At 39.9% G+C, this 24,026-nt stretch overlaps 1 protein-coding gene and 1 non-coding gene across 2 annotated transcripts; one reads left to right on the top strand and one right to left on the bottom strand.

Moving 5' to 3' along the window:
• Positions 1 to 4,634: 4,634 nt before the first annotated feature.
• Positions 4,635 to 4,773, bottom strand: LOC129682590 (small nucleolar RNA SNORA70). Its single transcript, XR_008721000.1, has one exon. It is a non-coding gene; the product is annotated as a small nucleolar RNA SNORA70 (small nucleolar RNA).
• A 2,660-nt stretch (positions 4,774 to 7,433) lies between these two features.
• Mrpl39 (mitochondrial ribosomal protein L39) lies at positions 7,434 to 23,182 on the top strand. The gene is made up of 10 exons (XM_055615008.1): positions 7,434 to 7,535; positions 8,031 to 8,237; positions 10,492 to 10,631; positions 12,080 to 12,179; positions 13,043 to 13,110; positions 15,672 to 15,784; positions 18,525 to 18,590; positions 19,894 to 20,047; positions 21,992 to 22,039; positions 23,075 to 23,182. Exons 1-10 carry the CDS (start codon positions 7,472 to 7,474, stop codon positions 23,123 to 23,125), a joined length of 1,011 nt encoding a protein of 336 aa, XP_055470983.1. The 5' UTR covers positions 7,434 to 7,471; the 3' UTR covers positions 23,126 to 23,182.
• Positions 23,183 to 24,026: the final 844 nt, after the last annotated feature.

Below are 24,026 nucleotides of genomic sequence, written 5' to 3'. Positions count from 1 at the left end.
GAGAGAGAGAGAGCAAGAAAGCGAGAGAAGAAAATTATATTCTAGCCAATTCTTATTCTGCTCTTCAGAACTCATGTATTTTCATCCCAAGACTCTATGTAAGCTGTGTTCTGATTGGTCTGCTGGGTTTTCTCAGTGAAGTAGGATTGGGGTTCCCATCCCTAGGGAACATATTTGTCTCTTTCCTTCAAAGAAAATTCCTATGAACATATGTTTGACGAATTAGTACATCTTTGAAATGTTAAACAAATGGGAGTGGGAATTCTTGTGATGTTCTCCCCAAACTATGAAGTGAAAGATTTTTCTCCTGGTGGCTGTCACAGGCTGGGATAATTCTGAATGATTTAAGGACCACATGCCACATGCTTCAGAAGTCCTGGCATTTTTGGCATGCTCTAGTGTTTCCAAGAAACCCAGATGCTATACTAGCATTCTAGTGACCTTGAGCCAAATACCAGTCCTGTTATGATTCATTTTTTCTAGCTACTGACTGAGGGGGAGGAGTGGAATAAGTGATCTGCCCCACCACTTTAACATGTGCTTTTATTTATAATTCTTGGCATTTATCGAATCATCAGCATTAAAAAAAACCCAACCATGATTTATGTTTAAGAATGAAAGTTACGTGGTCTGTGCTGCTGCTGGAGGCTAGGCAGATGTCTGTGTTCTGTGCTGCCACTGGAAACTTTGTGGAAGTCCATGATCCATGCTGCCACCCAATGCTTTGAGTGAGGAAGCTTCTTTTGCAGTGGTATTGATGACTGCAGACTCATAGGTGACAATGAGAGACATTGAAGGCTTCTGTGACAACCTCCCAAAGAAACAGTCCAGACATGAATCTATTGAAGAAAGTCCTTAAAATTTGTGATAATGAGGCTGAAGAGTAGCTCTTGACAGTTGATAACTTTTGGCAGGCGAGGGGATGGGGTGCGAGGAAGGACTCAGTTTTCTTTCTTCTTTTTTTTTCTTTTCTTTTTCTTTCTGTCTCTTCATCCTCCTCCTTCTCCTCCTGCTCTCTCTCTCTCTCTCTCTCTCTCTCTCTCTCTCTCTCTCTTTTGAGAGGGTTTCTCTGGGTAAACCTTGCTGTCCTGGACTCCTTTTGTAGACCAATCTGGACTGACAAAAGATACGCCTACCTCTGCATCCCAAGTGCTGGGATTGAAGGCATGTACCACCATGCCCTCCCTGCTGATTCAGTTTTCTTTGAGGGTCTGGGCACTGGGAGTTTGGTCATGTTCCAGTGAGTACATGTGAAACACAAATTTGACTTGGTGTTTTGGTTTGTTTTTTGGTTTTTGGTTTTTCGGGGAAGGGGAGGGTGCAAGAGTAGGCGAGTGGGACCTGGGAAGAACAGGGAGCAAGTCTGATCAGGATGCATTGTGCAAAATTCCCAAATAATTAGTAATAAATATTGTTAGGGAAAAATAATGAAATCTAAAAAGCCTTAAGAACACAACACAATACATACATACATATGTTATATATCTTTAAAAAATATAATACAAAAAATATAATCTACAAGAGATGCTATGCTTTGATGGTTTATAACCTTGATTTTTTTTTCTTTAATGTTAAAGACCTGGGAAGATTTTCTTAAGGTTTAAGGAAGAACAGGGGTGTTATAAACAGGGATAGTTTTAAAATCTTTTAGTAGTGCTGGGATCAAATCCAGAGCCATGCGCTTACAAGGCAAACATTCTCCTGCTCAGCTGCATCCTGGCTTTGTGCACATCTTTACATTCAACTGCCTTTTATCTTCTCAGAGATATCTGACACACACAGGCAGGTTCACAGCCAAGTCAGTTCACAAAGGACTTGATAAAGAACTAGAAGAATCAAACCATTTAACCTCATGGGGTTATGCACCAGCAGAGAGGGAAAAAATACATTTTTTTAAATTTGCTTTTTATCCTTTGTTATTTCACAGCAGCATGCATCATTGAAATCAGGCGGGAATAGGACTTTGATGTGAAAAAAATGATAAGACGTGTGTGTGTGTTTATGTGGGGCATGTAAAATGCATATCAACTGCTCCTTAAATTACGTGATTTCTGAAATGTAGCTTATATCATATGCCTCACAGGCCTCCAAGTACACTTACTAGGGTTGATACTTAGCCTTCTAATGAATTCTGAAACCCATTGCCAAGTGTATTTCCAGGCTACAATCCCCACTTCTCAGGAGAAGCTCCCAGTAAAACACTAAGCATGGATGGAAGGCTGAGGTCAGGTAGCTCCTGGGAAACCAAGATGCCCTTCATGATGGACTTTGACTCAAGGTTCATGGTCCATGATGGCTTTTGAGAAATCTTCTTTAGTCTGCCTGGATGGTCAAGAGTGTGTCTATTTAATTTCCTCTTTCTGAACTTCATGTGTGGTCAGCCTTACCTGGCTGTTTGTTTCTATACCTTCTTCAGCCAGTCCTGGTTAGTTGTTTTTTTTTTCCCAGCTATCTGGGTTTTCTAGAAAAAGAATCTCAACTGAGGAAATGCCTCTATAAGATGGCTTGTAGGCAAGCCTGTGGACCATTTTCTTGATTAATGATGGATGTGGGAGAGCCCAGCTCATTTCCAGTGATACCTCCCCTGGGCAAGGGATATACAAAAACAAACTGAGCAACCCAGGGGCAAGCAAGCTGGTAAGCACCACTCCTCCTCCATGACTTCTGCTTTAGTGCCTGCCTTTAGATTCCTGCCCCAATTCCCTTTAGTTGTAAGATGAAATAAACCCTTTCCTCCTCAAGTTGCTTCTGGTCATCTTTTATCATAGCAGTAGAAACCCTAACTAAGACACATGCTGAGAATCCTAGCATGCTGAATTCTAAATGTGATGTGACTGGATGTGAGATTACTTAACATAATTTGGTAGGGTACAGGAGTACACTGTGGAGGCCTTCGGAAGTGCAGTATCACTTGTTCAGGGAACTCTTATTGGGTGCGGGTCTCCCTGGCCTACCAGGATTGTGGCCATCCATTCCCAAGGACAAAAAAGCAAAGGAGGGGGCAGAGAGGCAGAGTCTCTGAGGGCCTTGAGCACAATGTAAATGACATTCTGAAAGCAGCTTCAGGAAGGCAGATCAATTTTATTTGGGGTGAAGGAGGGTTATATAGAACTTTGGTGGTGGGGGTGGGGATTTCCAGGGTGGTTGAATGTCATTGGCTAAAGAGCTAAGGTACTGAGATACCTTATTAGCATGGAGAGGCATTCCAGGAATCCCAGGTGCTTGCTGAATAGGTTCTATTGGGAGAAAGGGAGTTGGATTGTAATTTCCCTAAGGACTATGTGACATTCCTCAGGTAGGGTTTGGGCTCTTCAGATCAGGTAGAGAAGAGGGAGCCCTGCTGACAAAGGGGTCCTCCATTTTGCCAAGCTCTGGTCATGAAGAACTGCAGCCTTAGCAGCAGGGTTTCTAGACAATTGATGATATATTTTATCCCTACAACCACCACAAACAAGCAGCTTCTCAGGAACCATGTTTTAAAATTCATCTGCATCAAACTTGGTGAAGCCTCACTTCTACTTATTTATTTATTTATTTATTTATTTATTTACTTATTTATTTATTTATTTAAGCCCCACTTCTTTGAGATGTGGATCTTGTGGTGGCCAGGAAATTTGAACTTGGCTCTACACAGAGCCTCAATCTCACGTTTCTTATTCTGCAGCTTGGTGCAGGTGAACATGATTATAAAAGTACCTTGCATTCATCTGATGTAATTGTCATCTCTGAGGCTGACTGCCTCTGTCTGCTAATGTAGGCCTACTCCTGGAAGCGTTTAGCCTCCATACAATCTAATCTAGACCTAGAATGTTCTCACTCGCTGAGACTTACTGTTAAATAAGGTCATTCTTTCTAGCTCTTTCTGAACTCTGGCTGGCTGGTTCAACTTAGCTGTTCTCACCCAAACTCCTTTACAAGCTGACTGATTCAAGCTGGCTTCGCTCAGCTTCTGACTGAAAGGCTCTACGTGGAGTCAAACTAACTCTAGCAACCTGTGCTAATATTCTAGATCCTTCTCATTCTCTGGTCCATTCTATCTTCACCTGAGTCTAGCTTGTTCTCTCTTTGCAACCTCTCTCTCTACTACTGTCCTGGTAAAATAGCCTCCTCTCTTTCTCATTTTCTGTATTGTTCTCTTAAGTAGCTTCCCTTTCCACTTTGTTCTCATGGGAGTTGTGCATATCCTATTCTGTCAAATATTTCTCTGATTTGTCACTTTTTCTTCCACTCAACTAGACATCTCTTTCAAACATGGATGCTTCCTTCTATAAACTAAATTTACCTTCATTGTTTGGGATTAAAGGTGTGTACCACCATGCCTCGACCTAAACTTCTCTTTGCCTGAAACTTTCTCTCTTTCTCTCCCTGTCTCTCTTTCCCTGTCTTCTGGGATTAAAGGCCTGTACTCCCACCTCCCAGTATATTTGCATTCCAGCCAGAGATCACACAGCCCGAGCACGTCTTTGGATGTGATCTCTTGCCAGAGAAGCCATGTTCTGAATTAAAATTCCTCTACACATGATGACCTGGCCAATGTGAATCCTGGCTAGGATTCCCAAAGGCACTACACATACCTGTAAAGAGAGCCTAGATGGGGACAGCATTGATATCAGAGACTTGAGTGACTGCCAGAAAATTGTCTCCAAGGTCCCCTTAGGGCAACCCTTATAGGCAATAGGCTGCAGACACTACCAAGGGGGCTGCTGTTTGTATCCATTACACACCAGGTCCCCATCAGGAAAGGACTAATATATTTGTCTTAATTCCTTATAATTATTTTTGTTACTAAAACTTCTCTCATGCTGAGCTCTGCCTTTGTGTTTGTTCCTCAGAGGACCCCACTAACACATACCAGTTAGAACCACAGTGTTATCAAAGAGTGGGCACCTGGGGGAAGGGACCAGCAAGTCTAGCAATGAGTGGAGGAACAACTGGAAATATTTGGTGACAAGTAATTACTATAATGAAACCTAAAATTTTGTATGCTAAATTTAAAAAAAATGATGAAACGTAGAGGAGGAACTCTTACATTTGGGCAACAAGAACCTCATTAATGGGTGTGGTGGTATGTGCCTTTAGACCCAGCACTTAGGAGGCAGAGGCAGGTAGATCTCTGGAGTTCAAGGCCAGACTGGACTTCAGAGCTAGTCCTGTGATATCTAGGTTTACACAGAGAAATCATCTCCAAGAAAAACAAGAAGAGAAGGAAGAGAACAAGAAGAAAAATAAAAAGCTTGTTCAGTTTTTCTTGCAGACCACAAGCACCTGTATCTGCAGTTCCAGGACATCTGATACCCTCTTCTGACCTCTAGCACCAGGTAAGCAAGTGGTGCACAGACATACAGGAAAAACATACATATGCAATATTGTTGAGGGAATTCTGTTGTTGAGGGATTCTTGGTCAATAATCTATCTTGGGTAGGTCTTTCTGACTCTCCAAACTTGAATTTCTGTCCCTGACAAATGACATTACACTTATTATTCCAGGCAGTTGTGAGGGTTAATAAAGAGTTTCACGATTAGCCTATATTCAGTCCTTGTTGGCCACTCTCACTAGTGACATCCTTCCAGCAAGTTTACTTTCTTTGATAGTAGGCGCTGCAATGACCTTTCTGCAGAAATGCTTGTGGTTAAATTTTCTTAAGTTAATGTTCAGAGGCGTGCTTTAAATGTGGCTGTAAACTATAGTCTTTCTAGGTGGGTTAAATGAACAGTCTCTAAAATGCTGGTGAAACTGAAAGCTTTGGGGAAACCATAGTATGTTTAAGGAAGTAATGCACATGCATAAATTTCTAGGTTTGATTTAGAATTTTTGTTTTTGAGAAAAGGTCTGCTAAGTAGCTGAGGCTGGTGCAGTATATTTGATCCCATTATGAGCCCCAAGATTGCTCACTGTAAAGACCTGTTTATTGTTTGTTGTGGCTCAGCCCTAGCACATACCTTTAATCCAACAACATTTGGTACACAGGATTTAATAAAATTAACTCTAGGTTAAGGGGCTCAGCAAGAAACCAGACAGGGATTAAATAGAAAGGAGGGACTTTGAGAAAAGTACCTTTCTGAATTTAAGACATTGTGGAGAAGAAGGAACTCTTTGGCTTTTAGCTTATGGCTTTTTCCTCCTGGGCTGTCAGCTGAGCTAGCAAGCTTTTTGGTTTTGGGCTCTTGGCCTTTTCCTCCTGGGCTGTGGGGTGAGCTGAGTAAGAAAGGCTCTTTCCTCTGGGACATGCACTGAGTAGGAAGCCAGGTGCTTTCTCTGCCTCTCTGAGCTAGGGGTTTTTCATCCCAGCATCTGGCTCCTGAGTCTTTATTGGTAAAATCGAATGATTGGTATCTTCTTTATTTTTAACAATATAAGGCTTCTCCAGGTCTGGTTGTCTGCCTAAGCCTTCTTGAGGGATAGCAGGCATGCATCAGCATTCCCCGAGGATTTTACATGAAAGATAGTCCAGTTAAAATACAGAATGGTTGAATCCAAACTTAAATTTACATGTCTTACTTTAGAGATGAGGACGTGTCTTAACACTTTTCTTTCCTATGCAATTGTAGATACGTATTATTTGGGCCAAGGAGACAGCACTTTTGTGTGGCATAAAGCACAGTATTTGTGTGCCAGCTGACACTTCCACCTAGCGGCAGAAGTTAAGATGGGTCACATGGAGTTCCTGGCTAAATTTACAAAACTATGTTGGTTCAGAAGTATAGACTTCTGCTCCAACAGTAACTTGCTGGCACCACAAAGGCGTTAGACGTAGCAGTGTTTTTTCTTTTTTCTTTTTCTTTCTTTCTTTTTCTTTTTTCTTTTTTTTTTTTTTAACGAAAAGTCGTTAACAAATATTTACTAAGCGCCAAACGTACAGCCCGGTTTGTGCTTTTGGGATACATCCACGGAAGAGACAAAAATTCTAGTCACAAGTTACTCTGCTCCCACCAAAGACTCCATGCAAACGTGCACGGATCATTCGAAAAGAGTTCTAGGACGTTCTTTCCCAAATCAACATGATGTGTTTCCAAGACCAGAGTAACATGGCCAGTTAAACGGTGAACTGGCCTTAGACCCACTACAGCCGCCCTAAAAGCTCACCCTTGAAAAACTCTTTTATTTCCACCATCTAGAGTTGTATCCCTCGTGGCTGGCCAGACTGTCAAAAGAAGCAAAGCAAAAACCTCGGAAGACAAGAGCGCATGTGTGACTCCTCTGTACAGGAGGACACCTCCGCTGCTCCGCAGGTCGGTCCAGCCCAGGGTCGTCCCTACGCCTCGGAGTACAGGCGCTGCTCTGGGACATGGGTGATTTATCCTCACTCCTCAAAGAAGGGCGAGTGCGCCCTCGCGTGGCGCCGCGCAGCCCCAGCGCTGGGTCCTGAGCCGATCGCTCCCACGGAACCTCCACTGCGTGTTCTGAGTTTCCGGGGGGAAGACGGAAGAGAGGGACCCGGACGTCGAGGCTGCCCTGGCTGCCTTGGAAGCCATGGCTACCACGGTCGGAAGGCTGCTGCTTCGGCCGCCCAGCGCGGGCTGTGGGGCCTGCTGGAGTGAGTTTTTGCGTTCCTAGTCTGGGAAGACAATCCGGGCTTCAGGAATCGGGGAAAGAGAAAGAACGCGGGCACGGGCGGCTCCTGTGGGGCTTTTTAAAGAAGGAGCCCTAGTCTCCTATAAACAGGTCCCCATCTCCTCCAGGGAGTGAGTGCTTGCCTGGCCAAGTCCCTTGCTTTAGGGTTTGGAAGAACAGGTCAGCATTTCTCGTGCCAGATATTGATAGTTTGTGCATAGGATTTCCGCTTTCGAGTCTCCTCCCAGACTCTTTCCTACTACAACTTTGCTCTTGCCACCGAGTCTGGTTTTGAGACGCCACTAAGGAAATTGGTGGTGATGTGAAAGTCAATCATAGGTGCGGATTTATTGCTATAAAGTGGTGTAAGAATGCCCCGGTCGAATTCTTGGCCTGTGTTAAAATTCTACTGCTTTCGATACGTGTTACAAGGCCCATAGTAAGCCACTCATGTATTCCATCTTTCATTTCCTCATAGGATTTATAGCGACATCGCCAGCTTCTCAGCCGTCACCCATAGAACTGACAGAAATGCGGAATGATCTTTTTAATAAAGAGAAAAGTAGACAGCTATCGTTAACTCCCCGAACAGAGAAGATCGAAGTTAAGCATGTTGGGAAAACTGATCCTGGAACTGTCTTCTTGATGAATAAAAATATTTCAACTCCTTACAGTTGTGCCATGCGTAAGTAGCAGAATCAGTGTATAGTTAGGACCGTTTTACACGAGCTATGTAGAACGCCGCAGAGGGGAAAATGCTACTAGCTATAGAATGTGTTTGGAGTCATATTGTTGTTAATGATTCCTTCTGCTTTCTGGGTACTGTGAATATTGCAGCCTTTCTGTGGTGTACAGGTTGTCTCCAAGTTTGCCTGAATATGACTAAGTTTAGGGTGCTCCCATTCTGACCCAGAACAATGGCTCTGAATGAGTGGATGCTGGTGAGACTTGTCTCTTTCCATGGCCTGGGACCATTTATCCAGCAGGTTTCCTTAAAAGTATTTTGAGCTTTTTTTTTTTTTTTTTCTACTTTTCTCTTTTTAGCTGTTTTCTAACTGAATATATCATCTCATCTGCTTGCTACTTGCCCCCTGCGTTGTGGTTTTGTTTAGTATAGGCATTAAATGTATGAATGGAAATGTAAGAACAGTGAATATTAAAATTAATTGTTTTTATATTGTTAGATCTTTGGACTTAAAGGGACTGAAGACATTTGGATATGGATTCTATAGATATGATATTTAAATTTTTTTGTTTTGTTTTGTTTTGTTTCAGACAGGGTTTCTTTATGTAGTCCAGGCTGTTCTTGAACTCACAGCGATTCTCCTGCCTCTGCCTCACAAGTGCTGCGATTACAGGCGTGTACCACCAAGCCTGACTATAATATTTAAATTTAATTCTCTCACAAATAGTAGCTAGACATGATTGGCTGTTTAAACTTTTAAAAGGCTCAGTAATAATATAGCATTAGTAATTGACAGCATCAGTTGCCATCTGAAACTAGCTTAAGGTATGTGTACTCAGTCTCTCTCTACTCAGACACTTAAACAAGTATTGATGATAATTATTCATTTGGTTTTCATATATTTCTTAGCATGTGCTGTGAAGTAGACAGGCGATTAGAGAGGAGAGGAAGGCAAACCTAAGGCCCTAATGGAATTCTGACATACTATCTGCAGAGGTGAAGTTTATGACCTCTAAGACCTTTATTGTGGAACTTAGGTACTAAATGACAACTCAGTAGTTTGATAATTTTTGTGATTATGTGTAAAATATGTAGTCAGGTTAGACTTTTCTTAGGTTTAGTAATGGAACAGATTAAAGGTGATTGGTTTACATATGAATTCACATTCATAATTTTACAGTGGTAACTACATTGTTTAATTTGAAATGTCTATAATGAAATAATGGAAGAAAGAGGTGGTTTGCCAGCAAGACTCAAGGATGATTTAAACAGGTTTATATAAGTGTATACTTATACCGTACTGGCTGTTTTTTGTATGTCAACTTGACACAAGCTAGAGTCATCAGAGAGGAAGGAGCCTCAGTTGAAGAAATGTCTCCATGAGATCCAGCTGTAAGGCATTTTCTCAATTAAGTGATCAGTGTGGGAGGGCCCAGCTCATTGTGGTGGTGCCATCAATAGGCTGATGGTCCTGGGTTTTATAAGAAAGCAGGCTGAGCAAGGCAAGGGAAGCAAGCTAGTAAGCAGCATTCCTGTATGGCTTGTGCATTAGTTCCTGTGTCAGGTTCTGACCCTGATTGAGATCCTGTCCTGACTTCTTCCAGTGATGGATTATGATTTGGAAGTGTAAGCGAAATAAACCATTTCCTCCTAATGGGCTTTTTTTTTTTTTAAAGATTTATTTTATTTCTTTATTACATATACAGTGTTTTGTCTCAATGCCAGCAGAGACCACCAGATCTCATTATAGACGGTTATGAGCCACCATGTGGTTGTGGGGAATTGAACTCAGGACCTCTGGTCAAGCAACCAGTACTTTTAACCTCTGAGCCATATCTCCAGCCCCCAATTGGGCTTTTAGGTTATAGTGTTTTGTCGCAGTAACAGAAACCCTGACTAAGACAGATACTTTTTCCTTTTCTTTTAAATTGTGTGTGCATTAATCCATGTATTCATGTTGTTTCTCTTTGAATACTTAATTGTAGCTCTTTGAAACTTATTTTATTAATTGGCAAATGAATTTCATACTTGACTTAGCTTTAACAAATACTATTAAAGGTTTGTGTAATTTTATTAATAATGCCTTTGAGTGCTGATTTTTAAAAATTCATCATATATATATGAAATATATTTTTTAAAAAATAACCACAGAATTTTGCTTCCATTGCTTTATTTCATAATGTAGTACTTAAACATGTAACTTTTCACTTTGAATTTTGTTAGCTTTAGATCTCAATCAGTTTTACATTCCTAGATTTAAGTGAGTGGTACTGCAGGAAGTCCATTCTGGCTCTGGTGGACGGACAACCGTGGGACATGTATAAGCCTTTGACCAAGTCCTGTGAGATTAAATTTCTTACGTTCAAAGACCCTGACCCAACAGAAGTGAATAAGGTATTCGTCTGCCTTCCCCAGTGTTTACTTCTCCTTCTAAGTCACACTTATGTTTTATAGAGTATAACATTTAAAAGTATGGCCAAACTCATGTGGTATTCTACTGTTGTTTTGCTGGTCAGCTTAGGTATTTTTATAGTTTAAAATCTAGTGGTATCAACTTTTCTGTATTTTAGACTGAGAAAACTATAGGCATGTCATTTATCCTCATAACTCATGATAACTTATAACCCTCTATATCATTGGGAGTTCCACTCCTACTCATACAACTTGAATTTGTTCTGAAATCACCATCGTCTGTAGATTTTAATAACTTTTTTACTCTGCTCCACTCATAACTCCCTTATTTCTATAGTTAAAACATCACCCTTTGCAGTTCTGTTACGTTTAATTAGTGACTTTACAGGGGCCCAGTGTTTTATCCCTGAAGAACTTGCCTACATGGTAAAGTGAACAGAACTCTCTGGGGTCTGCATGACCTGCTTCCAGCCTGCTGTGTTAGGCTTAACACCTACTGTCACTTTCCCCTCTTCCTTGCCAGGACTCCATGGCGAATGATTTATACTTTATCTTCTCTGCTTTTGCTAATGCTCTTATTTCAAGGAAAATCACTTTCTTTCCCCTTTAAAATTCTGTTTATATTTGTTAAAGTTCTGTTTAGTTAAATGCCATCTGCTCTTGGAACCTACTAGGTTTCTGCTTGTTCAATTTTTTTTAGGCTCTAGCAACACTTGGCTAATGTCTCCAGATACAGTATTTTCATCTTATTGTTGGGTGCACTAGATCCTGCTTCTGTAAATATAGAGGTAATTTTCTTCTTGGATCTAGTCCTTGACTTGAGGAAATGGTTAATAACCATCTGTCGAAATGACATACTTAGGGGCTGGAGAGAAGGCGCAGTGGTTGTGAGCACTTGCTGCTCTTGCAGAGGACCTAGGTTCCACTTCTCGCATCCATATGGTAGTTTACAGCCACATGTAGTAACTCCACTTCTAGGGGCTTCTGGCCTCCTCAGATACCCCTGTGGACATGGTACATATATGGACAGCAGGAACGCTTGCATACACACACAGACAAGCAGGAACATTTACATATGCATACAGTTAAAAAAAGAATGAAGTTCTGGTTTAAGGAATTTATAGGTGTTCATTTAATCTCATGTAAACTCTAGAGACTAGGTGCTTTTCTTTCCATTTCCTGTGAATAAATGATAAAGAGAGCTTCTATCCACTTGTCTAAGGTTACTAGTTATGAAGTGGTAAGGTCTGGATGTGACCCAAGGTATTTTGGCAAAAGCACAATAGAATTTTATTGCGTCAGTGACATGATTGCTCTAGGAGCATGGGCAGGTATTGGAAAAATAGGTGCTAAGCCAAGAGTTGATTTACATTTAATATTGTAGAAACTTCAGTGACTCTTAATGTGTTACATTGTGTTTCTTTCTTTAGGCTTATTGGCGTTCTTGTGCCATGATGATGGGCTGTGTAATAGAAAGGGCGTTCAAAGATGATTACGTGGTCACCTTGGTCAGAGCACCAGATGTCCCTGGTAATATATATATATGTTAGTACTTATACTTTTAAGATCTGTGAATGTTTTGTTATTTAATGTGCACAGTTTATTTCTGATTTTATCTAGTATAAGACTGTGAATGTATTTCATTTATTATAGGTCATAAAATTACTGTTAGGATGAAATGTCAATAATCTGATAAGTTGGTAATTAAAACAATAAAATTAATTACTCTTGAACACAAATGTCATGGTGGCTCCCCCCATGCTGCCACTTTAAGATTACATCTAAATTGAATTTGTGGGAGGGTGAGGAAATGGGAAGATGGGTCAGCTGTGGGGAAGCTGTACTTAGGTAGTTCTGTTCTTCAGTAATATGACTAGACGAGGGCGCCACCTCATGAGGTGCAGGGTGCAGGGTCTGTGATCTCGTGAAAACTAGAATTCTCATCATTATGCGTGGAGCAATGTGTGAAATTTATATCAAAAATAAATGAAAGAAACACAGATGATTCTAAGAACAAAAACTACAAAACTGAAGATACCTAAGAGATATTATAAAGAAATTGAGCATTTCTCATGTTTAGTCATTTCTTTACTTAAGTGTCTTGTCCTTCTGTAGTTTTTGTGGCTAGCATTCCTTTGCAATCCCTGTTGTAGTAATATATTTCTGAAGAAAATGTGAATGTTTAAAAAAAATGATGCTTTTTAGATTGATAAAAGATGAACGAATGCTTTTGATAGGAGCATTTTTATGGCTCCCTAGCCAGTAGCTGGGATGATGAACAGTTTTATAGTTTGTAGAGTTATGATCTGACTAATCAGTTGTTGCAGATTAGTAGCTTTTGCCCTAACATTTTGCCTTTGCATTTTCTTTTTCATTTGCTGTTGGATTTCCAGTGATCGCTGGGGCCTTCTGCTATGATGTTGCTTTGGATAAGAGGCTGGATGAGTGGGCGCCAACGAAAGTAAGCAAGCTTGTTGGAGCATGATTTTTTAGACTGTATTATTCTCTGTCAGGTTGGTGCTGTCAGTATTGCTGAATGGTCTTGCACATTGAAGACATTTAAGACAGATAAGAGGATTTATTTATGTATTATCTGTCCGTCATCAATCTAGTTTATCAACCACCCTTTCATCCTTTCTCTATCAGTCTATCTCTTTATTTTCCAGCTTATTTGTGATGGTTACTTGCAGTAATCCAGCATACTGTTTTTTTTTTTTACTTATTTTATGTATGAGTGCTCTATGTGCAGGTACACCAGGTACATGCCAGAAGGGGGCATCAGATTACATTACAGATGGTTGAAAGCCTCCATGTAATTGATGGGATTTAATTCAGGACCTCTGGAAGAGCAGCCAGTGTTCTTGACCTCTGAGCCATCTCTCTAGTCTGACATATTGTAAATTTATATCTTGGTTGACTTTTTCTTTGTTTGTTTGTTTATTTATTTATTTGCTTGAGGCAGAGTTTTATAGTGTAGCCCTGGCTGACCTGGACGTAACTATGTAGCTTTTGAAGTGCCATTCTTCTTAATTAATTAATTAATTGATTAATTGATTAATTAATTTTATGTAGATGAGTGCTCTATCTGCATGTGCACCTACCTGCCAGAAGAGGGCATTAGATCCCTGCATAGATGGTTGTGAGCCACCATGTGGTTGCTGGGAATTGACTTCAGGGCCTTTGGAAGAGCAGACAGTGCTCTTAACTGCTGAGCCAGCTCTCCAGCCCCCTGAAGTGCCATTCTTAAGGTAGTATGTCCCGAATATAAAATACAGAAGCTAGGCTGGAGAGATGAGCTCAGTAAGAATGTTGCTGTGTGTGCTGTCTGGCTTTTTGACAATTTGGCAGAAGCTGGGTCATAGAGGAAGAACAAGTTTCCATTGAGAAAATGCCCCTAACCAGACTGGCCTGTGAACAAGTCTGTAAGGAATTTTCTTAATTAATAATTGATGTTATTAATTAAGGGGCCAGTCTGTTTTGGGAGGTGCCATTCCTGGGCTCATGCTCCTGGATGCTAGAAGAAGGCAGGCTGAGCAAGCCACTAGACACACTGCCCCATGGCCTCTGCATCAGTTCCTGCTTCGAGTTCCTGCCCAGACCGCTTTTGATAATGGGTTGAGATGTGGAAGTAGGAGTGAAATAAGCCTTTTTCTCCTCCACTTGCTGATGGTCACAGTGTTCTATCACTGCAATAAAAGTCCTCACTAAGATGCTGTGCAACCATGAGCAACCATCAAATCTCCAATATTCATGCAAAAAGCTGAGTGTGACTGCACCTACTTGTAGCCCCTTGCATTGTTGGGATGTTGGAGCAGAGAGGGGCAGAGAGTTGTGGGTTTGCTGACCACTAGCCTGGCTTCAGGTGCTGTGGTCAACACTGTTTCATGGGACTATGGTACAGAGTGATAGAGCTATTCTCTTCTGGCCCCATCATGTACCCCCCATCAGGTACGTCTCTCTCTCTCTCTCTCTCTCTCTCTCTCTCTCTCTCTCTCACACACACACACACACACACACACACACACACACACACACACACACAGAGTCTTACTTGGGAGTCCCAGAGCAGAGTTTGAAAACTACCACTTTAAACTTTTTTATTCTTTTTTCCCTTTTTTAAAATTAATTAATTTATTCACTTTGCATCCTTATCATAGCCCACTCCCTTCTCTTCTTCCATTCCCACCCTCCCTTCCTCTTCCCCCTCTCCTAGTATTTTGCATATAGTTAGAATTTTGTATATGAAGGAGTCATTTAGAAAGGGAGATGAGGCTGGAGAAATGGCTCAGCAATAAAAAGAGCACTAGCTATTCTTACCCAGGACCCGGGACCTTTCTAGGATCTGTTCCTAGGCACTCATAATTGCCTGTAACTCCAGTTTAGTAGATCTGACACCCTCTTCTGGCTTCTCTGAACAATTGCACACATAGACATAAAAATAAAATCAATAAACTTTTTTGTTGTTGTTTTTAAGGAGGGAGATTAATTCAGGGATCAGATATGAAAAACTTAGGTAAATAGCAATGACATACATACCAAAACCTCAACTAGTTGTGTATTTTCTGCTCCATAAATAATGGTGGTCCTGATTGTTCTGGAATTTGCTGACACGATATGACCAGTAAAACTGAGGAATAAATAATGATTTTTTTTTCTCATGCATTTATTGAACTTAGTTTTTGTCCTCTGTACAGTATACATTTTTATGTCTCATTGCTTATTAGTGTTTCTACTTGTTGCATTATAATTTTAGTAAGCGTTTATTTTTATATTTTGAGTGAAATGTTAAAATTTTCACTGCAGATTTATCTTTAACAGTTTTTACTAACCAGAATAATAGCTTATGAATTTTTTAGTTTCTGGAATTGAAAGAATACTCGAATACTATGAATAAAAAATGTCCTAATAAATTGGTTTTTCTTTCTTCCTTCCACAGCACTAAGTGTGAGGTTTTTTGTTTTGATGTGTGGAGAAATCCTTTTGGATGAATGGTTACTAATGGTTAATTCTTTCCTTTTTCAGGAGAATCTGCACTCTTTCACAAAAGATGCCCACACTTTAAAGTATAGGGACCTTCCGTTTGAAACTCTGGAAGTTGATGCAAAAGTGGCATTAGAAATATTTCAACATAACAAGTAAGCATTGGCTGCCTTTTAAACAAGGCTGACCTCTCAGAATAGCATATGATGATGGCAACTCAGCTGTTTAAACTATATATATATGTAGTTTGTGTGTGTGTGTGTGTGTGTGTGTGTGTGTGTGTGTGTGTGTGTGTATAGTGCTGGGGTTTAATCCTAGGGCCTTGTGCATGCTAGACAAGTACCTTCCATTAGGCTATGTTTTACTTTTGATTTTGAGACAGTCTTACCAAGTTATGCAGGCAGATTTTGAACTTCTCATTTTCTTGTCTTAATGTTTGGAATACTTGGATTGTGGGACTCTCACACTTCCATGTTTGGCAAGAATTGTTATATTTGCTTTATATAAGGCTTCATTTTATTTTATTTTTTTTTTGTCCTAAGACTTTTTTTTCTGTAACTCATTTCTCTTTCAGCGTTGTCATTTATTGTTAAGCTAGCCCTTCTCTTTTTGTCAAGATGTTTCCTTTTTTTTCTTCCACTCTGACATGATAACCTATGCTAAACAACTGTATTGTTACGTATACTTGGCAGCCTTTCACCCTCATTCTTCCACTCCAAGTGAAAAGGTTAAGACTGGAAATGCAAGCAATTTGGACAATATATATGCCTTCAGATCATATTCTTCTTTGTGTGAAATAGCCATTTGGTGGATTTGTCAGCATTTCAAATCCTACTTGACTTCTCAAGTCTCTTTTTCCCTAAAATTTGTAGCTTCCCTTCTACTTGTGTTAGAGTAAACTGAATTTAAGTATTCTTGTAATAGAAAATTTAAAAATTACTGGGAAAGGAAATCTGTTGAAAACCTTGTAGCCTAAAAACCACAATGCCTATCTTGGAGTTAGTAAAGGGTGTGGATTAGCCTCTCCTTAGGTGTGTAGCCATGGACTCACAGACTCTGAAGGGGATATTTTGTCATACATGTGTTCTTGAGCTAGTTTAAGAGGCTCTTCAACTTATTCTCTAGGTTGGCATCTTGCAAAGCAGTATACCTTGTGTCTTCCAGAGACATTAATAATGTTGAAGTGAAAAATGCAGTTAGCCCACTTGCAAAACAAGGCCTCCCAAAGAGTAGAAGATAATGTTTCCCAAAGGACTGGCTTGTGTCTTTAGTGTATTCTAGTTCAGTGCACTCTGTACTAATGTATCGTTTTAACCAATCTAGAATGTAGATAGTACTAGTACCACAAGACTATTGTCTAAGCATTGGTGCTGTAAGACAATCCCTGGGTTATCAGAGATTATAAGTTCACTTTCTAACAGAAGTCTAGTCATTGTATATTAAATCAAATAATAGAAATATTATTAACCCATCCATCTAATTTTATTAAATTTTCTTGTGGCTGTATTAAAATGTTAAAAGAAAATCTGTGCTGCCAGATGTTAATTTAACTTAAAATCAGTAGCAAAGCTCCTAAATATTTTATATTCTTTCAAGTCCCAAATGCACAGAATCCAGTGTGTATTACATTTAGGCCATATTTTCTATCACTTTCCACATCTAAGTGCTCCATAGCTATGTTACTGACAGTGTACTTTTAACTTCCATCCTGTGTTTGGTGGAATTTCCCTTTTCAATTGTCAGTGTCTGTAGGGACTTGGAATCGTATCTCTGTGATGAGAGGAAGGGGGATAGTTTTAGGTAGGTTTAGGAGGACAAGAATGTTAGACTGTTGAAGGCCATTTAGTGACTGAGCCTTCTGCTTCTTAGAGAAATGAAGGTACCATCAGTGGCTCACAGCCAATGAGAGCATCTCATAAAGGAGGATAAGGACACACATTCAAGGGACTCGCCCCCTCCATGTTCACTGGTGTCTGGCAGAAGGAGAATGACAGGTGTAAAGCAGTTCTCCGCACTCCACCTCCCCACTACACCCACAATTCATGACCTCATGGTCATACCCACTTGAGTATGTACTTGGTACTCGAGAATAAATGGAAAAGTTGTTAGTAACTTTTACTCAGGCTGTGAGGCCTGCATGTGTATTAGCTGTGCTGACAGAGCTGGGTGGACTCCAGAGACTGTAGGTAGTAGAATTGGTAGGACTTGGTGGAGCAGTTGATACAGGAATGTAGTGTAAATCTCTGTTTTTTCACTTAGACAATGAACGGTTATGTTCTGATATTAAGATAGGAAATTCATGAGAAACATGTTTAAACTAGAAAAGAGGGGGACTTTTTTGTTGTTGAGTTTGTTGACTGGGGCCTTAAGGTGTTTGGTGAATGCCCTGGTGGATGTCAGGAAGTTTTGTGTTTCTAGCACAGAAGAGAGACATGGGTTGGGGCAGAGGTGTGGGGAATCTAACTGCCCCATTGGAAGCTAACATTTGTAAGTCAAGAAGCTACATTAAGATGGATGCTAAAGTAAAAATGAGGGTGTAGGATAGACTGTTCTTAAAAGGAAGGGAAATGGAAGGTGGCTGAAGAGCTAGGTTAGCAGGTAGCTGGCCATGTTGCAGGCCAGTGGAAAGAGCGCTGTGAGAAGTGGAGATGAGCAGAGTGAAGGATCACAAGTGTCCACTTGGTTGGCTATAAGGAGGTGCTGGACTTTAGTGAGAGGAGTTGTTGCAGCTGTGGGAATGAAGCCTGAGGAGAGGGACGAGAGGAAGAAGTTCCAACTCAGACAACCATGGAAGCGGAAGTGGAAGGGAGGCATCTATCTATCTATCTATCTATCTATCTATCTATCTATCTATCTATCTATCTATCATCTATCTTTACTTGTGCTGCTTTTCAGGTACAAAGTAGACTTCATAGAAGAGAAAGCATCTCAGAATCCCGAGAGAATAGTCAAGTTACACAGGTAAGAGTCTAAAATTGGGCAGCTGTGCTACAGTAAGCCTAACTTTGCTGTCGTAGCGAAGTGCGCTGACTGAAGTAGATGCATGCGTCCTCTACTATGCTGTCATTACCTTGCTCTGTGGCTTTGTTAGTGTTGGATGTGGTGGCAACTAGGAGTTTTGCATGATCTCTCAAGACATGTGCTTTTTGTTTTTCATTTTATGTATTTCCTAACTTTCTCTTGGTTTTCATGAGGCAGAGTCTTTGTCACCTGGCCTCAAATATGTAAACCTCCCACTTCAGCCTCCTTAGTGCAGGGATTATGGGAATATGCCATCCAACACATGTGATATTATGATTTATTTTTATTTGGTTGAAGACTTTACAACCAAGTTACTGTGGGTTACTGTAGGGTTAAAAATGTAATTTTTGAGAATCGATTGTGAAATTAGCAAAACATTCAGATAGGAATTGGACATGATAGTTTTATCTATGGAACATGAATGCTGATTTCATGTAAACTAAATTGGAATGTACTCTGATGCAAGGATGAAGAAATCCACTCCCTATGTTGATGTTTTCCAATGGAGAGCAATGTCCAGGAGAGAGGAGGGGAGGAAAGGGAAGGAGAGAAAGGAAAGCCAGAACAGGAGCTCATATGTGTACACTCCTCAGTGTGTGCATTCAGAGGCCAGAGGAGGACACTGAATGTGTCTTCTCTTGCCCTCTGCCTTATTTCTTGAGACACAGCTCTCACTGAACAGGAAGCTTGTGGCGTCAGCTACACTGGCTAGCCAGTGAGGTTCTGGGACTCATCTGTCTCCGTCTCCCAGCACTAAGATTACAGGCATGGGTAGCTAGCTGTGCCTGGCTATTATGTGGGTGCTGAGCATCGAACATGGATCTTTATGCTTGCACAGCAAGTGGTCCTATAACTGTGAACCTGTCTCCAAAGCCCCAGGGTGTTTTCTTCTAGAAACAGTTCTTTATTTCTGCCTGCAGTCTGTCCTGCATAGACTTGGCTGCTGTGGGTTACTGTAGGGTTTTAGGTTATCAGTCTTAGACAAGTTGCATGTGCTGACAGCATGATGTGTTCCACGATTCTCAACATCCTTTCTTTATATTTGCATGAACCCTAATTAAGAAAAAGATTTGTTTTATACTTTCCAGCTGATGCTCTTGACATTGTATGTCAGGGGTTGTTTCAGATGGATTGAATCAGGTTGTTTTTGAACTGAGATATAGCAGTAAGGATAAGTAGATGTTTTGTTTTAACTACTGTGATTTAATATTAAGGTTTTTGTTATTTTTCTATCTCAAACCAGAATCGGTGACTTCATTGATGTGAGTGAAGGGCCTCTTATCCCGAGAACAAGTATTTGTTTCCAGTATGAAGTATCAGCTGTTCACAGTCTTCACCCCACTGGGCCGAGCCTGATACGCAGATTTCAGGGCCTGTCTTTACCCATTCACTTGAGAGTAAGTTAAGCCGAAGCTTTGCATTTTCTAGTTTGGGAATGGGTTGATTCTAGACATGATTTTATAAAAATCTGAAAAACATGCATTTTCATTTTCCTTGTGTTCCCCTAACATTTTTTTCAAATTCATTCATGATTTAAAACATATTTGTTTAAGAGTGAAGGTTTTCAAGGAAGAAACAGATTTTGGAAAAATTCAAATTGAGATAGTATTTTTAATTTTCCAAAGTAGCCTAGGAGAAAAAAGCAGTGGCACATTGAGGGGTGTTGGGGTGCCTGGTAGTGAGGGAGGCCTCTGCAATGCCCTGAGCCTTGTCTGTTGCCCTTGTGCCCTGCTATTAGTGATCTGCTCATGACTCAGGAGGGCTATCCTTTCCCACATTGCCTCCACTTCTTGCTAATGCTTTTTCTTTCACTCTTTTTTAAAACCCTGGATTTTATGGTAATTGCATTCACAAGAAATAATAGATATCATGCACCTGTGTTTGGTTTCTTCAGTGGTGATGTCTTAGAAGACAAGTGTCGAAGTCAGAATATGGACACTGTTATAGGAAAAATTGGCTGGGTGGGGCAGCTTCTGCGGTTTCAGTTGTGTTCCATTGATCACATATATACCCATCTCTACCATACCCACAGTGTTAATTACCGTGGCTATAAATAGGGTACAAAATAGGGTAGAATAATTTCTCCCATTCATCTATTTATTTTTGTCAGAATTGCTTTTTTATTTTTACTTTTTAAATATATTTGTTGTTTGAGACAGGGTCTCTGTATACTACATACCCTTGGCTGTCCTAGTCCACGCACCTCTGCCTCCAAAATTCAGGGATTAAAGGCACATGCCCAGATGCTTGGCCAGCATGTCTTTATTAATTAATTGAATGTTTCATGTATACAATTTATTTTGGTCATATTTACTTTGCCCTTCTCCCCTAACTCCTCTTATATCCATTATCTTCCACCCACTTCGAACTTTGTGCCATCCTTTTTTCTGTTTCCCATTGAGTCTAGTTTGTGCTACCCACATACTCCTGGGTCTGAGGTCTTTTATTAGTGTGTGATGGACATGCCAGGAGCTCTACCCTTAAAGAAAGTTGACTTTCCCTCTCCCTCAGCTGCCAGTCACTCAGCTAGGAGTCAGGGACAGTGGTGGGAAGGGGGAAGAAAGATCATAAAGTGAGGATTGGAGACAACATGATAGGAGGGAGAAAGGGAGAGTAAGGGGGAGGATGGTTGATGTGGGGATAGGGATGGGAGTATGGAGTGGGGGAGGGATGTCTTATTCTAAGGACAGTTTGAATTCTGATTCATAAACTTTATATATATATATATATATACATATATATATATATATATATAATATTTTTCATATAAACATTTAACTACTGGAAGTCCTTTGCATTTTATTTAACTTTAGTACAGTCTTTTGGGGATCATAACAGGAGTTTCTCTAAACCTCTCTGTCAGTTTGGAAAGAATTGTATCTTTAGTGTGTTCAGCTTCCTAATATATTAATCTGGAGTATCTTTTCATTTATCTAAATATTTTTTCATTTCTTTCAACTTAAAGTTGTAAAAATTCTTTAGTGCATATAGCCTGAAGTTGAACTGAAGGGAAGAGGAACTAAAGTAGCTAAGGCAATTTTGGTTGATGGTAAATGGGAGGCATCTTCTTGACTTCTCAGCCTGTTTATAGCTGCAACACTCCAGGCTGTGCTGTTGAAAGGGATGGACAGGAGGACAGAATCAGAAATTAACTGTCACAGGTTCAGGGATTTGATGCCCTTTTCTTACCTGCACAGTCACAAGGTACAGATATGGTGCACATACAGATATGGTGCAGGCGAAACAATCACATATACAAAAAAAAAAAAAAAAAAAAAAAAAAAAATCTAAAAACTCCAGCTTCCTTCTGTATGTCATTTATAGGAAATACTTTTTTTCAGGCACAATTTACTATATGGAACAAGCTATTAGAACGATCACGGAAAATGGTAAGTTTTCATTTCAGAAATTTTCTTCTATGAAGAAACTTCTTAGAAAGTAAGCATCAAAACAAAAGAAAACAAACAAACAGGGCTAGAAGGTAAAGAGAAGCAAAGAAGACAAGGAGTAATACTTTATCTCACTAACAGTGATTATTCATCCTGATGGTTGTTTGACAAGAAAACAGCTATATTATACAGCTATAACTTGTCTTTAAATTGGGTACTAGCATACAGATGATACTGTAGAAGTGGAAGAGAAATGATATGATGGTAATTGTTCTTAGTGGCAGTGTTAGTCCTAATTGGGACCCTGTTATTTATTTATTTTTAGATATTCTAAACCTAACTAGCATTTGAAAAATTAAGGCTGTGAGATTTAAAGTTACCATGACTGTTAAATGTGTGAATGCCCTGGAAAACTAGATTCAAAACATGTCTTTAATGTTTAAGCTGTATAACAAAGTATTACATTTTGACCCCAGCACTTCTATCTGTTGTCTGATAGCTACCTTACGAGACCTGCCTTACCAGCTCTTCCTACTTAGTCTAATTACCAGTCACTCTGCAAACACTAATGTAAGGCTTACAAACAAGCATATTAAGCACATGACAAATTTGTTTTCAAGTTGTTTAGTTTTTCATGACAGTTGTGTCCATGGGATAGGAACATGGAATGTTGTGGCACCTGTTTGCGCTAGCTTTGTAACAGTCTCTTCCAAACAGAAATGTGCCCACAATAAGGTACGCTGATAAAGAAAACCCTGTGTTTCACTTCTGGTAATATTTCTCATAGTAATGCTTTTGTTTTGTAAATGAAAAGAATAAAAAAAAACATATATGCCTCAGATTATAGATTTTTAAATGGAATACACTTGTAATTTATATTGGCAACTTGGTTTTTAAGTCTTTTCATGTTTAACTCTTTGTAGTTACCACTGAAGGAACATGGGACAGGTTTTCATAGTAGAGGAGCGGAGGGTTGAACTGTGGGTAAAAGGTGATCTGGAAACTGTAGGAGTAAAGCTGCTGATATCTTTACAGGTAACTGAAGAGAAAATCCGACAGACAGAGGACACTGTGTCTACCCAGTAGCATGCAAAAAATTAAATATGTATAGTAAATTAAAATAAAAGTTTTTAATACAATGCATGTTTGCCTCTGCTCTGTGGATACAATACTTTAGTGAGTTCCATGCGCCTCCTTCCCATTTATAGACTCATGTGAAAATACTCTATGTTTGTTACCTTTTTTTTTTTTTTGCTGTTTTAAACAGTGGTGTAGTAAACATCCTTGTCCAAAATAATGTGTTTGTCAATGGAGGATGCTGTTAACTGCGTAGTTACTGTGTGCCAACAGAGTACCGACAGAGCTTTCTGTTGTTTTGTCTGAGACAGGGTCTCAGTATGTAGTGAAGCCTGGCCGGAACTTGCTTATGCCGTCCTCATGCCTCCGCCTCTGAGTGCTAGAACTAGGGTGTGAGCATTTTATTTAATTTTCACAGCTTGCTAAGACAGTATTTCTATTTCATAAGCAAGGAAGCAATATGAATGTAGGTAATTTCACTCAGTCTATTCTACAGTGTACTGCTTCCATATGAATAACTGAGTAGGTTTGCATTCTGGTAGTAGAGGCACTGTTAGGTGCTGCCACAGGCTAGCCTCCAAAGGTTTTTTTGTAAAAATAACTTTACTATAAAATGTTGAAAAAAGAACAAAACAACAAACCACATACACCAAAATTAACTAGACCCAAAGTCTATACTATACTCAGTGAACTTCTGTGCAGTTAAAATAGACATTCAGAGCAGAGGCCATGGAATGTCACATCAGATTTTTACACTCATTATTGAATATATTTGTATGCACTTAACCATCACCAAACATGAAAAGTACATGGCCGGCAGTGTTAGAACTAGAAAAAAATTAGCTTTCCATTCCCTTTTGTAACTCATCATCTGTACTCAGGTTTTGAAAGGGGTCTTCTCAATAGTGCT

The sequence above is a fragment of the Psammomys obesus genome, unplaced genomic scaffold, assembly GCF_907164565.1.
Source record: "Psammomys obesus unplaced genomic scaffold, mPsaObe1.curated_primary_1811, whole genome shotgun sequence".
Taxonomy (NCBI): domain Eukaryota; kingdom Metazoa; phylum Chordata; class Mammalia; order Rodentia; family Muridae; genus Psammomys; species Psammomys obesus.
Note: the sequence above shows the minus strand (reverse complement) of the source record. Positions and strands in the feature narration are given on the sequence as shown.